The following is a 13,172-nucleotide window of genomic DNA, read 5'->3' as shown; positions in this document are numbered from 1 at the left end:
GCTGGACAGTAATGGAGAATGATGGAGAGCGACATCAGATGACATGGCCTCCACTATGATCAGTGTGATCCCTACTGAGATGGATGAGGAGGAGCTGAACAGTAATGGAGAATGGTGGAGAGCGGCATCAGATGACATGGCCTCCACTATGATCAGTGTGATCCCTACTGAGATGGATGAGGATGAGCTGGACAGTAATTGAGAATGATGGAGAGCGACATCAGATGAAATGGCCTCCACTATAACCGGTGTGATCCCTACTGAGATGGTTCAGGATGACCTGGCCGGCAAAGAAGGATACCCAGAAAACCCACAGATGCATGTACTTCTCCAGAATCCACACCTACAGAATTTTTCTAAGAAAGATTTTCAGCTCCTTTATCTCTTTCCTATACCGGCCTCCTCAGATAGGACCATCCCCATAGAAGGCCTTTTGGTTGGTCACATGAAGAGGTTTCCTTGTATATGGGCCACGTCTGGGGATAAATAATATATATGTATGGAGGGGAGGGATTGGTGGGGAGTGTATAGGGTCTGGAGGAGGGGGAAGCACTGGAGGGGCAGAGGATTGGTGGGGGTGTGTATAGTGTCAGGGGGCGTCAGAGGATTGGTGGGGGGTGTGTATAGTGTCAGGGGGCGTCAGAGGATTGGTGGGGGGTGTGTAGTGTCTTAAGGGTCAGAGGATTGGTGGGGGGTGTAGGGTCTGGAGGGGCAGAGGATTGGGGGGTGTAGGGGCAGAGGATTGGTCAAGGGGGGTGTAGGGTCTGGAGGGGCAGAGGATTGGTCAAGGGGGGTGTAGGGTGTGGAGGGGCAGAGGATTGGTGGGGGTGTAGGGTGTGGAGGGGCAGAGGATTGGTGGGGGTGTAGGGTGTTGAGGGGCAGAGGATTGGTGGGGGTGTAGGGTCTGGAGGGGCAGAGGATTGGTGGGGGGTGTAGGGTCTGGAGGGGCAGAGGATTGGTGGGGGGGTGTAGGGTCTGGAGGGGCAGAGGATTGGTGGGGGGTGTAGGGTTTGGAGGGTCCGAGGATTGGTGGGGGGGTGTAGGGTTTGGAGGGTCAGAGGATTGGTGGGGGTGTAGGGGCAGAGGATTGGTGGGGGTGTAGGGGCAGAGGATTGGTGGGGGGGTGTAGGGTTTGGAGGGGCAGAGGATTGGTGGGGGTGTAGGGGCAGAGGATTGGTGGGGGTGTAGGGGCAGAGGATTGGTGGGGGTGTAGGGTCTGGAGGGGCAGAGGATTGGTGGGGGTGTAGGGTGTGGAGGGGCAGAGGATTGGTGGGGGTGTAGGGTGTGGAGGGGCAGAGGATTGGTGGGGGTGTAGGGTGTTGAGGGGCAGAGGATTGGTGGGGGTGTAGGGTCTGGAGGGGCAGAGGATTGGTGGGGGGTGTAGGGACAGAGGATTGGTGGGGGGTGTAGGGTCTGGAGGGGCAGAGGATTGGTGGGGGGGGTGTAGGGTCTGGAGGGGCAGAGGATTGGTGGGGGGTGTAGGGTTTGGAGGGTCCGAGGATTGGTGGGGGGGTGTAGGGTTTGGAGGGTCAGAGGATTGGTGGGGGGGTGTAGAGTCTGGAGGGGCAGAGGATTGGTGGGGGTGTAGGGGCAGAGGATTGGTGGGGGTGTAGGGGCAGAGGATTGGTGGGGGTGTAGGGTCTGGAGGGGCAGAGGATTGGTGGGGGTGTAGGGGCAGAGGATTGGTGGGGGGTGTACGGTCTGGAGGGGCAGAGGATTGGTGGGGGATTGGTGGGAGGGGGTAGGGTGTGGCGGGGCAGAGAATTGGTGGAGGTGTATAGGGTCTGGAGGGGAAGCGGGAAGTACTGGAGGGGCAGAGGATTGGTGGGGGTGTAGGGTGTTGAGGGGCAGAGGATTGGTGGGGGTGTAGGGACAGAGGATTGGTGGGGGGGTGTAGGGTCTGGAGGGGCAGAGGATTGGTGGGGGGTGTAGGGTTTGGAGGGTCCGAGGATTGGTGGGGGGGTGTAGGGTTTGGAGGGTCTGAGGATTGGTGGGGGGGGGTGTAGAGTCTGGAGGGGCAGAGGATTGGTGGGGGTGTAGGGGCAGAGGATTGGTGGGGGTGTAGGGGCAGAGGATTGGTGGGGGTGTAGGGTCTGGAGGGGCAAAGGATTGGTGGGGGTGTAGGGGCAGAGGATTGGTGGGGGGTGTACGGTCTGGAGGGGCAGAGGATTGGTGGGGGATTGGTGGGAGGGGGTAGGGTGTGGCGGGGCAGAGAATTGGTGGAGGTGTGTAGGGTCTGGAGGGGAAGCGGGAAGTACTGGAGGGGCAGAAGATTGTGGGGGGGGGGGTTGTTGGGTTGGAGCGGTAGAGGGGGCTGTGGAAAGCACTGGAAGGGCATAGAATAGTAGGGGGCATCCAGTGTCTCATTTTAGACAGTCCCCGATCTGAACTCACAAGATGTACAGCTATACACAGATTTCCCACAGCACGTGGACACCCAACCAGGACAGGTTCAAACGGCCGACACCCCCCCCCCCCCCACCAGAGACCTGCATTAAGGGGTGGGGCTTCACAAGGGGGCAGGGCCGTGATGTCACGATCCTCTGGCCCCTGTATTGCCAGTCATCAGGCACAGAGCTCCGTGCTCCAGATGACAGGGGGTGCTGCAGTAAAGATTGTGGGGGTTCCCAGCGGCGGGACCCCCAAGATCAGACATCTTAACCGCTATCCTTTGGATAGGAGATACAATGTCTAGGGGTGAAGTACCCCTTGAAGGATAGCAAATCCTCTCTGAGGTAACCACACAAATCTGTACACTAGTCTGCAGAAGACAATCCACACTGTCCCTGGAAGGTAAATCAAGGCTTCCCTCATCTTAAAGCATGTTCTGTGTGCAGGAGAGAAGGAGATTTCGGTAAGCTAGTCTGCTGAAGAGGGTGCACACTATTCCTTAAAGGTAAATCAAGGCTTCCCTCTCATCTCTCCCTATATATAAAGCTCAGGGCGCTCGTCTTTTGTGTAAATACCAGTGATCCTACTGCTGTATATCCACAGTGCGGCAGTGTGATCTCCCAGCAGCAGTTTAGTGCTTAGTTTAACCCAATCCTTGCTGTGCTGCTGCTTGTTTCCTTTCTGCTCACATGGCACATTGCAAACCCAGTACATCAGAAACCCCTTCTCCTCACAACCATCTATAGTAGTGTACTGTAAATCATCCCTCAGCACAGTGCACGGTCATGGCATAGCAGAGAGGAGTAGGTGCTGTGATTAGCCAGAGAAATAAGTTAAAGGAAATCCCTGTGTGTGCACTAACTGCAAACAGTCCAGCTACAGTCCTGGGTCCTGATGGCACAACAGAGAGGAGCAAGAGCTGTGCTGTGATTGGCAGTAGAACACACTCATGTACTGGACAAACAACCCAGCTCTGATCCTGAAACCTGATGGCACTGAAGAGGCGAGATCAGCAAGAGCAGTACTGTGATTGGCCAGACAACTAAGAGAGGAAGTTCTTGTGTGTGTACTGATGTCAAATAGCACAGCTCTGGTCCTGAAACCCGATGGCATAGCATGTCGAGAGAACAAGAGCTGTACTTAGGCAACTAAGAGTGGAAGTCCCTGTGTGTGTACTACTGGCAAAACATTCCCCGAAATAAAGAGCATAAGAAATATCTGTGCAACATGAAGGGGGCTCTCAGGGGCCCAAACACAGCCGCAAGAGCACTAACATGAAGGGGGCTCTCAGGGGCCCAAACACAGCCGCAAGAGCACTAACATGAAGGGGGCTCTCAGGGGCCCAAACACAGCAGCGAGAGCACTAACATGAAGGGGGCTCTCAGGGGCCCAAACACAGCCGCAAGAGCACTAACATGAAGGGGGCTCTCAGGGGCCCAAACACAGCCGCAAGAGCACTAACATGAAGGGGGCTCTCAGGGGCCCAAACACAGCAGCGAGAGCACTAACATGAAGGGGGCTCTCAGGGGCCCAAACACAGCCGCAAGAGCACTAACATGAAGGGGGCTCTCAGGGGCCCAAACACAGCCGCAAGAGCACTAACATGAAGGGGGCTCTCAGGGGCCCAAACACAGCAGCGAGAGCACTAACATGAAGGGGGCTCTCAGGGGCCCAAACACAGCCGCAAGAGCACTAACATGAAGGGGGCTCTCAGGGGCCCAAACACAGCAGCGAGAGCACTAACAAGAAGGGTTAAAGTGTACAGAAATTCTGAGACCACTTCTGACATGTCCAAAGTTCTCATGGGAGGGGACATGTTATTTACCCAGGAATCTCTGCCCCACAATGCCCCACTCTCTCTGATCCCCACAATGCCCCGCTCTCTCTGATCCCCCACAATGCCCCGCTCTCTCTGATCCCCACAATGCCCCGCTCTCTCTGATCCCCCACAATGCCCCGCTCTCTCTGATCCCCCACAATGCCCCGCTCTCTCTGATCCCCCACAATGCCCCGCTCTCTCTGATCCCCCACAATGCCCCGCTCTCTCTGATCCCCCACAATGCCCCGCTCTCTCTGATCCCCCACAATGCCCCGCTCTCTCTGATCCCCACAATGCTCCGCTCTCTCTCTCTCTCTCTCTCTCTCTCATCCCCCATAATGCCCCGCTCTCTCTCTCTCTCATCCCCCATAATGCCCCGCTCTCTCTCTCTCTCTCTCATCCCCCATAATGCCCCGCTCTCTCTCTCTCTCTCTCATCCCCCATAATGCCCCGCTCTCTCTCTCTCTCTCTCATCCCCCATAATGCCCCGCTCTCTCTCTCTCATCCCCCATAATGCCCCGCTCTCTCTCTCTCTCATCCCCATAATGCCCGCTCTCTCTCTCTCTCTCTCATCCCCCATAATGCCCCGCTCTCTCTCTCTCTCTCATCCCCCATAATGCCCCGCTCTCTCTCTCATCCCCCATAATGCCCCGCTCTCTCTCTCATCCCCCATAATGCCCCGCTCTCTCTCTCATCCCCCATAATGCCCCGCTCTCTCTCTCTCTCTCATCCCCCATAATGCCCCGCTCTCTCTCTCATCCCCCATAATGCCCCGCTCTCTCTCTCATCCCCATAATGCCCCGCTCTCTCTCTCATCCCCCATAATGCCCCGCTCTCTCTCTCATCCCCCATAATGCCCCGCTCTCTCTCTCATCCCCATAATGCCCCGCTCTCTCTCTCATCCCCCATAATGCCCCGCTCTCTCTCTCATCCCCCATAATGCCCCTCTCTCTCTCTCTCTCATCCCCCATAATGCCCTCTCTCTCTCTCTCTCATCCCCCATAATGCCCCTCTCTCTCTCTCTCTCTCTCTCTCTCATCCCCCATAATGCCCCTCTCTCTCTCTCTCTCTCTCTCTCATCCCCCATAATGCCCCTCTCTCTCTCTCTCTCTCTCATCCCCCATAATGCCCTCTCTCTCTCTCTCTCTCATCCCCCATAATGCCCCTCTCTCTCTCTCTCTCATCCCCCATAATGCCCCGCTCTCTCTCTCATCCCCAATGCCCCGCTCTCTCATCCCCCATAATGCCCCGCTCTCTCTCCGATCCCCATTATTCCCCGTTCTCTCTCTCTCTCTGATCCCCCATAATGCTCTCTCTCTCTGATCCCCATAATGCTCTCTCTCTCTCTGATCCCCATAATGCTCTCTCTCTCTCTGATCCCCATAATGCTCTCTCTCTCTCTGATCCCCATAATGCTCTCTCTCTCTCTGATCCCCCATAATGCTCTCTCTCTCTCTGATCCCCCATAATGCTCTCTCTCTCTCTGATCCCCCATAATGCTCTCTCTCTCTCTGATCCCCCATAATGCTCTCTCTCTCTCTGATCCCCCATAATGCTCTCTCTCTCTCTGATCCCCCATAATGCTCTCTCTCTCTCTGATCCCCCATAATGCTCTCTCTCTCTCTGATCCCCCATAATGCTCTCTCTCTCTCTGATCCCCATAATGCTCTCTCTCTCTCTGATCCCCCATAATGCTCTCTCTCTGATCCCCCATAATGCTCTCTCTCTGATCCCCATAATGCTCTCTCTCTGATCCCCCATAATGCTCTCTCTCTGATCCCCCATAATGCTCTCTCTCTGATCCCCCATAATGCTCTCTCTCTGATCCCCATAATGCTCTCTCTCTGATCCCCATAATGCTCTCTCTCTGATCCCCCATAATGCTCTCTCTCTGATCCCCCATAATGCTCTCTCTCTGATCCCCATAATGCTCTCTCTCTGATCCCCATAATGCTCTCTCTCTGATCCCCCATAATGCTCTCTCTCTGATCCCCCATAATGCTCTCTCTCTGATCCCCCATAATGCTCTCTCTCTGATCCCCATAATGCTCTCTCTCTGATCCCCCATAATGCTCTCTCTCTGATCCCCATAATGCTCTCTCTCTGATCCCCCATAATGCTCTCTCTCTGATCCCCCATAATGCTCTCTCTCTGATCCCCCATAATGCTCTCTCTCTGATCCCCCATAATGCTCTCTCTGATCCCCCATAATGCTCTCTCTGATCCCCATAATGCTCTCTCTGATCCCCCATAATGCTCTCTCTGATCCCCCATAATGCTCTCTCTGATCCCCCATAATGCTCTCTCTGATCCCCCATAATGCTCTCTCTGATCCCCATAATGCTCTCTCTGATCCCCCATAATGCTCTCTCTGATCCCCCATAATGCTCTCTCTGATCCCCCATAATGCTCTCTCTGATCCCCCATAATGCTCTCTCTGATCCCCCATAATGCTCTCTCTGATCCCCCATAATGCTCTCTCTGATCCCCCATAATGCTCTCTCTGATCCCCCATAATGCTCTCTCTGATCCCCCATAATGCTCTCTCTGATCCCCATAATGCTCTCTCTGATCCCCCATAATGCTCTCTCTGATCCCCCATAATGCTCTCTCTGATCCCCCATAATGCTCTCTCTGATCCCCCATAATGCTCTCTCTCTGATCCCCCATAATGCTCTCTCTCTGATCCCCCATAATGCTCTCTCTCTGATCCCCCATAATGCTCTCTCTCTGATCCCCCATAATGCTCTCTCTCTGATCCCCCATAATGCTCTCTCTCTGATCCCCCATAATGCTCTCTCTCTGATCCCCATAATGCTCTCTCTCTGATCCCCCATAATGCTCTCTCTCTGATCCCCATAATGCTCTCTCTCTGATCCCCCATAATGCTCTCTCTCTGATCCCCCATAATGCTCTCTCTCTGATCCCCATAATGCTCTCTCTCTGATCCCCATAATGCTCTCTCTCTGATCCCCATAATGCTCTCTCTCTGATCCCCCATAATGCTCTCTCTCTGATCCCCCATAATGCTCTCTCTTTGATCCCCCATAATGCTCTCTCTTTGATCCCCCATAAAGCTCTCTCTCTCTCTGATCCCCCATAATGCTCTCTCTCTGATCCCCCATAATGCTCTCTCTCTCTGATCCCCCATAATGCTCTCTCTCTCTGATCCCCATAATGCTCTCTCTCTCTGATCCCCATAAAGCTCTCTCTCTCTCTGATACCCCATAATGCTCTCTCTCTCTCTGATCCCCCATAAAGCTCTCTCTCTCTCTCTGATCCCCCATAATGCTCTCTCTCTGATCCCCCATAAAGCTCTCTCTCTCTCTGATCCCCATAATGCTCTCTCTCTGATCCCCATAAAGCTCTCTCTCTCTCTCTCTGATTCCCCATAATGCTCTCTCTCTCTCTCTCTCTGATCCCCCATAATGCTCTCTCTCTCTGATCCCCCATAATGCTCTCTCTCTCTCTCTGATCCCCCATAATGCTCTCTCTGATCCCCATAATGCTCTCTCTGATCCCCCATATGCTCTCTCTCTCTGATCCCCCATAATGCTCTTTCTCTCTCTGATCCCCCATAATGCTCTTTCTCTCTCTGATCCCCCATAATGCTCTCTCTCTCTGATCCCCCATAATGCTCTCTCTCTGATCCCCCATAATGCTCTCTCTCTCTCTGATCCCCATAATGCTCTCTCTCTCTGATCCCCCATAATGCTCTCTCTCTCTGATCCCCCATAATGCTCTCTCTCTCTCTCTCTCTGATCCCCCATAATGCTCTCTCTCTCTCTCTCTGATCCCCCATAATGCTCTCTCTCTCTCTGATCCCCCATAATGCTCTCTCTCTCTCTGATCCCCATAATGCTCTCTCTCTGATCCCCCATAATGCTCTCTCTCTGATCCCCATAATGCTCTCTCTCTGATCCCCCATAATGCTCTCTCTCAGATCCCCATAATGCTCTCTCTCAGATCCCCATAATGCTCTCTCTCTGATCCCCCATAATGCTCTCTCTCTGATCCCCCATAATGCTCTCTCTCTGATCCCCCATAATGCTCTCTCTCTGATCCCCCATAATGCTCTCTCTCTGATCCCCCATAATGCTCTCTCTCTCTGATCCCCCATAATGCTCTCTCTCTCTGATCCCCCATAATGCTCTCTCTCTCTGATCCCCCATAATGCTCTCTCTCTCTGATCCCCCATAATGCTCTCTCTCTCTGATCCCCCATAATGCTCTCTCTCTCTGATCCCCCATAATGCTCTCTCTCTCTGATCCCCCATAATGCTCTCTCTCTCTGATCCCCATAATGCTCTCTCTCTCTGATCCCCCATAATGCTCTCTCTCTCTGATCCCCCATAATGCTCTCTCTCTGATCCCCCATAATGCTCTCTCTCTCTCTGATCCCCATAATGCTCTCTCTCTCTCTGATCCCCCATAATGCTCTCTCTCTGATCCCCATAATGCTCTCTCTCTGATCCCCCATAATGCTCTCTCTCTGATCCCCCATAATGCTCTCTCTCTGATCCCCCATAATGCTCTCTCTCTGATCCCCCATAATGCTCTCTCTCTGATCCCCCATAATGCTCTCTCTCTCTGATCCCCATAATGCTCTCTCTCTGATCCCCCATAATGCTCTCTCTCTCTCTGATCCCCCATAATGCTCTCTCTCTGATCCCCCATAATGCTCTCTCTCTCTCTCTGATCCCCCATAATGCTCTCTCTCTCTCTCTCTGATCCCCATAATGCTCTCTCTCTCTGATCCCCCATAATGCTCTCTCTCTCTCTCTCTGATCCCCATAATGCTCTCTCTCTCTCTCTGATCCCCCATAATGCTCTCTCTCTGATCCCCCATAATGCTCTCTCTCTCTCTGATCCCCCATAATGCTCTCTCTCTGATCCCCATAATGCTCTCTCTCTGATCCCCCATAATGCTCTCTCTCTCTCTCTGATCCCCCATAATGCTCTCTCTCTGATCCCCCATAATGCTCTCTCTCCCCATAATGCTCTCTCTCTCTCTCTGATCCCCCATAATGCTCTCTCTCTGATCCCCCATAATGCTCTCTCTCTCTCTCTGATCCCCCATAATGCTCTCTCTCTGATCCCCCATAATGCTCTCTCTCTCTCTCTGATCCCCCATAATGCTCTCTCTCTCTGATCCCCCATAATGCTCTCTCTCTCTCTCTCTGATCCCCCATAATGCTCTCTCTCTCTCTCTCTGATCCCCCATAATGCTCTCTCTCTCTGATCCCCCATAATGCTCTCTCTCTCTGATCCCCCATAATGCTCTCTCTCTCTCTCTCTGATCCCCCATAATGCTCTCTCTCTCTCTCTCTGATCCCCCATAATGCTCTCTCTCTCTGATCCCCCATAATGCTCTCTCTCTCTCTGATCCCCCATAATGCTCTCTCTCTGATCCCCCATAATGCTCTCTCTCTCTGATCCCCCATAATGCTCTCTCTCTGATCCCCCATAATGCTCTCTCTCTCTCTCTCTGATCCCCCATAATGCTCTCTCTCTCTGATCCCCCATAATGCTCTCTCTCTCTCTCTCTGATCCCCCATAATGCTCTCTCTCTCTGATCCCCCATAATGCTCTCTCTCTCTCTCTCTCTGATCCCCCATAATGCTCTCTCTCTCTCTCTGATCCCCCATAATGCTCTCTCTGATCCCCCATAATGCTCTCTCTCTGATCCCCCATAATGCTCTCTCTCTCTCTCTCTGATCCCCCATAATGCTCTCTCTCTGATCCCCCATAATGCTCTCTCTCTGATCCCCCATAATGCTCTCTCTCTGATCCCCCATAATGCTCTCTCTCTGATCCCCCATAATGCTCTCTCTCTGATCCCCCATAATGCTCTCTCTCTGATCCCCCATAATGCTCTCTCTCTCTCTGATCCCCCATAATGCTCTCTCTCTCTCTGATCCCCCATAATGCTCTCTCTCTCTGATCCCCCATAATGCTCTCTCTCTCTCTGATCCCCCATAATGCTCTCTCTCTCTCTGATCCCCCATAATGCTCTCTCTCTGATCCCCCAAAATGCTCTCTCTCTCTCTGATCCCCCATAATGCTCTCTCTCTCTCTCTGATCCCCCATAATGCTCTCTCTCTCTCTCTGATCCCCCATAATGCTCTCTCTCTCTCCGATCCCCCATAATGCTCTCTCTCTCTCCGATCCCCCATAATGCTCTCTCTCTCTCTCTGATCCCCCATAATGCTCTCTCTCTCTCTGATCCCCCATAATGCTCTCTCTCTCTCTCTCTCTGATCCCCCATAATGCTCTCTCTCTCTGATCCCCCATAATGCTCTCTCTCTCTGATCCCCCATAATGCTCTCTCTCTCTCTGATCCCCCATAATGCTCTCTCTCTCTCTCTGATCCCCCATAATGCTCTCTCTCTCTCTCTGATCCCCCATAATGCTCTCTCTCTCTCTGATCCCCCATAATGCTCTCTCTCTCTGATCCCCCATAATGCTCTCTCTCTGATCCCCCATAATGCTCTCTCTCTGATCCCCCATAATGCTCTCTCTCTGATCCCCCATAATGCTCCCTCTCTCTCTCTGATCCCCCATAATGCTCTCTCTCTCTCTGATCCCCCATAATGCTCTCTCTCTGATCCCCCATAATGCTCTCTCTCTCTCTCTGATCCCCCATAATGCTCTCTCTCTCTCTGATCCCCCATAATGCTCTCTCTCTCTCTCTGATCCCCCATAATGCTCTCTCTCTCTCTGATCCCCCATAATGCTCTCTCTCTCTCTGATCCCCCATAATGCTCTCTCTCTCTCTGATCCCCCATAATGCTCTCTCTCTCTCTCTCTGATCCCCCATAATGCTCTCTCTCTGATCCCCCATAATGCTCTCTCTCTGATCCCCCATAATGCTCTCTCTCTCTCTCTGATCCCCCATAATGCTCTCTCTCTGATCCCCCATAATGCTCTCTCTCTGATCCCCCATAATGCTCTCTCTCTGATCCCCCATAATGCTCTCTCTCTGATCCCCCATAATGCTCTCTCTCTCTGATCCCCCATAATGCTCTCTCTCTGATCCCCCATAATGCTCTCTCTCTCTCTGATCCCCCATAATGCTCTCTCTCTCTCCGATCCCCCATAATGCTCTCTCTCTCTCCGATCCCCCATAATGCTCTCTCTCTCTCCGATCCCCCATAATGCTCTCTCTCTCTGATCCCCCATAATGCTCTCTCTCTCTGATCCCCCATAATGCTCTCTCTCTCTCTCTGATCCCCCATAAAGCTCTCTCTCTCTCTGATCCCCCATAATGCTCTCTCTCTGATCCCCCATAATGCTCTCTCTCTCTCTCTGATCCCCCATAATGCTCTCTCTCTGATCCCCCATAATGCTCTCTCTCTCTCTGATCCCCCATAATGCTCTCTCTCTGATCCCCCATAATGCTCTCTCTCTCTCTGATCCCCCATAATGCTCTCTCTCTCTGATCCCCCATAATGCTCTCTCTCTCTCTGATCCCCCATAATGCTCTCTCTCTCTCTGATCCCCCATAATGCTCTCTCTCTCTCTGATCCCCCATAATGCTCTCTCTCTCTCTGATCCCCCATAATGCTCTCTCTCTCTCTCTCTGATCCCCCATAATGCTCTCTCTCTCTCTGATCCCCCATAATGCTCTCTCTCTCTCTGATCCCCCATAATGCTCTCTCTCTCTCTGATCCCCCATAATGCTCTCTCTCTCTCTCTCTGATCCCCCATAATGCTCTCTCTCTCTCTGATCCCCCATAATGCTCTCTCTCTCTCTCTCTGATCCCCCATAATGCTCTCTCTCTCTCTGATCCCCCATAATGCTCTCTCTCTCTCTGATCCCCCATAATGCTCTCTCTCTCTCTCTCTGATCCCCCATAATGCTCTCTCTCTCTCTCTGATCCCCCATAATGCTCTCTCTCTGATCCCCCATAATGCTCTCTCTCTCTCTGATCCCCCATAATGCTCTCTCTCTGATCCCCCATAATGCTCTCTCTCTCTCTGATCCCCCATAATGCTCTCTCTCTCTGATCCCCCATAATGCTCTCTCTCTCTCTGATCCCCCATAATGCTCTCTCTCTCTCTGATCCCCCATAATGCTCTCTCTCTCTCTGATCCCCCATAATGCTCTCTCTCTCTCTCTGATCCCCCATAATGCTCTCTCTCTCTCTGATCCCCCATAATGCTCTCTCTCTCTCTCTCTGATCCCCCATAATGCTCTCTCTCTCTCTGATCCCCCATAATGCTCTCTCTCTCTCTGATCCCCCATAATGCTCTCTCTCTCTCTCTCTGATCCCCCATAATGCTCCGCTCTCTGTATATATTTAGGGGGCCCCTCCTCCTGTACATGGTGTTCGGGTCCCGTATGTTGTGCAGTAGTTGATGTGGCTCTCAGGGGCCCCAGCCTCCCCCCCGCTCCTCACCCGATCCTTCATCCTCCAGCTCTGCGCCAGGGACTTGCAGCCCTCGATCTTCTCCAGATGCCGCTTCTTCATGAAGGCCGCCGGGAGGCCCCAGTCACTCAGCTCCGTCTCCTCATCGTCTCCGAGGCCGGGGACCGGGCCCTGCAGAGACATCCCGGGGATCCGCGCGCCTCCTCTGCCCTCAAAACCGAGCACGGAAATCTCCTCAGCGCAGGGAGACGGACGCCGCCATATTGGGAGGACCCAGCATGCACTGCGGCACGGCGGCCGGAGAGGGACAAACCAAAGCTGGAGGGGAGGGGGACAAACCAACGCGGGGAGGGAGGGGGAAAAACCAACGCTGGAGGGGAGGGGCCGGGAAAGGATTATCCTTTAGTGTATGGAAGAAAGTTCTCACAATTCACCCCAAATATCGGAGCAGAACCGGGTCATAGGTCAAATGTCGGAGCAGAACCGGGTCATAGGTCAAATATCGGAGCAGAACCGGGTCATAGGTCAAATGTCGGAGCAGAACCGGGTCATAGGTCAAATATCGGAGCAGAACCGGGTCATAGGTCAAAT

The 13,172-nt window shown here is 53.1% G+C and overlaps 1 protein-coding gene across 1 annotated transcript in view; it reads right to left on the bottom strand.

Moving 5' to 3' along the window:
• The window catches only part of LOC130296898 (regulatory-associated protein of mTOR-like), a 317,324-nt gene extending 304,387 nt beyond the window's left edge, over nucleotides 1–12,937 (bottom strand). The window contains exon 1 of the mRNA XM_056548942.1: nucleotides 12,612–12,937. Within this exon, the coding sequence (XP_056404917.1) occupies nucleotides 12,612–12,764 (153 nt within the window). The 5' untranslated portion in view covers nucleotides 12,765–12,937. The remainder of the gene's footprint in view (nucleotides 1–12,611) is intronic.
• Nucleotides 12,938–13,172: the final 235 nt, after the last annotated feature.

Source organism: Hyla sarda, chromosome 12 (assembly GCF_029499605.1).
Source record: "Hyla sarda isolate aHylSar1 chromosome 12, aHylSar1.hap1, whole genome shotgun sequence".
NCBI classification, from domain to species: Eukaryota; Metazoa; Chordata; class Amphibia; order Anura; family Hylidae; genus Hyla; species Hyla sarda.
Note: the sequence above shows the minus strand (reverse complement) of the source record. Positions and strands in the feature narration are given on the sequence as shown.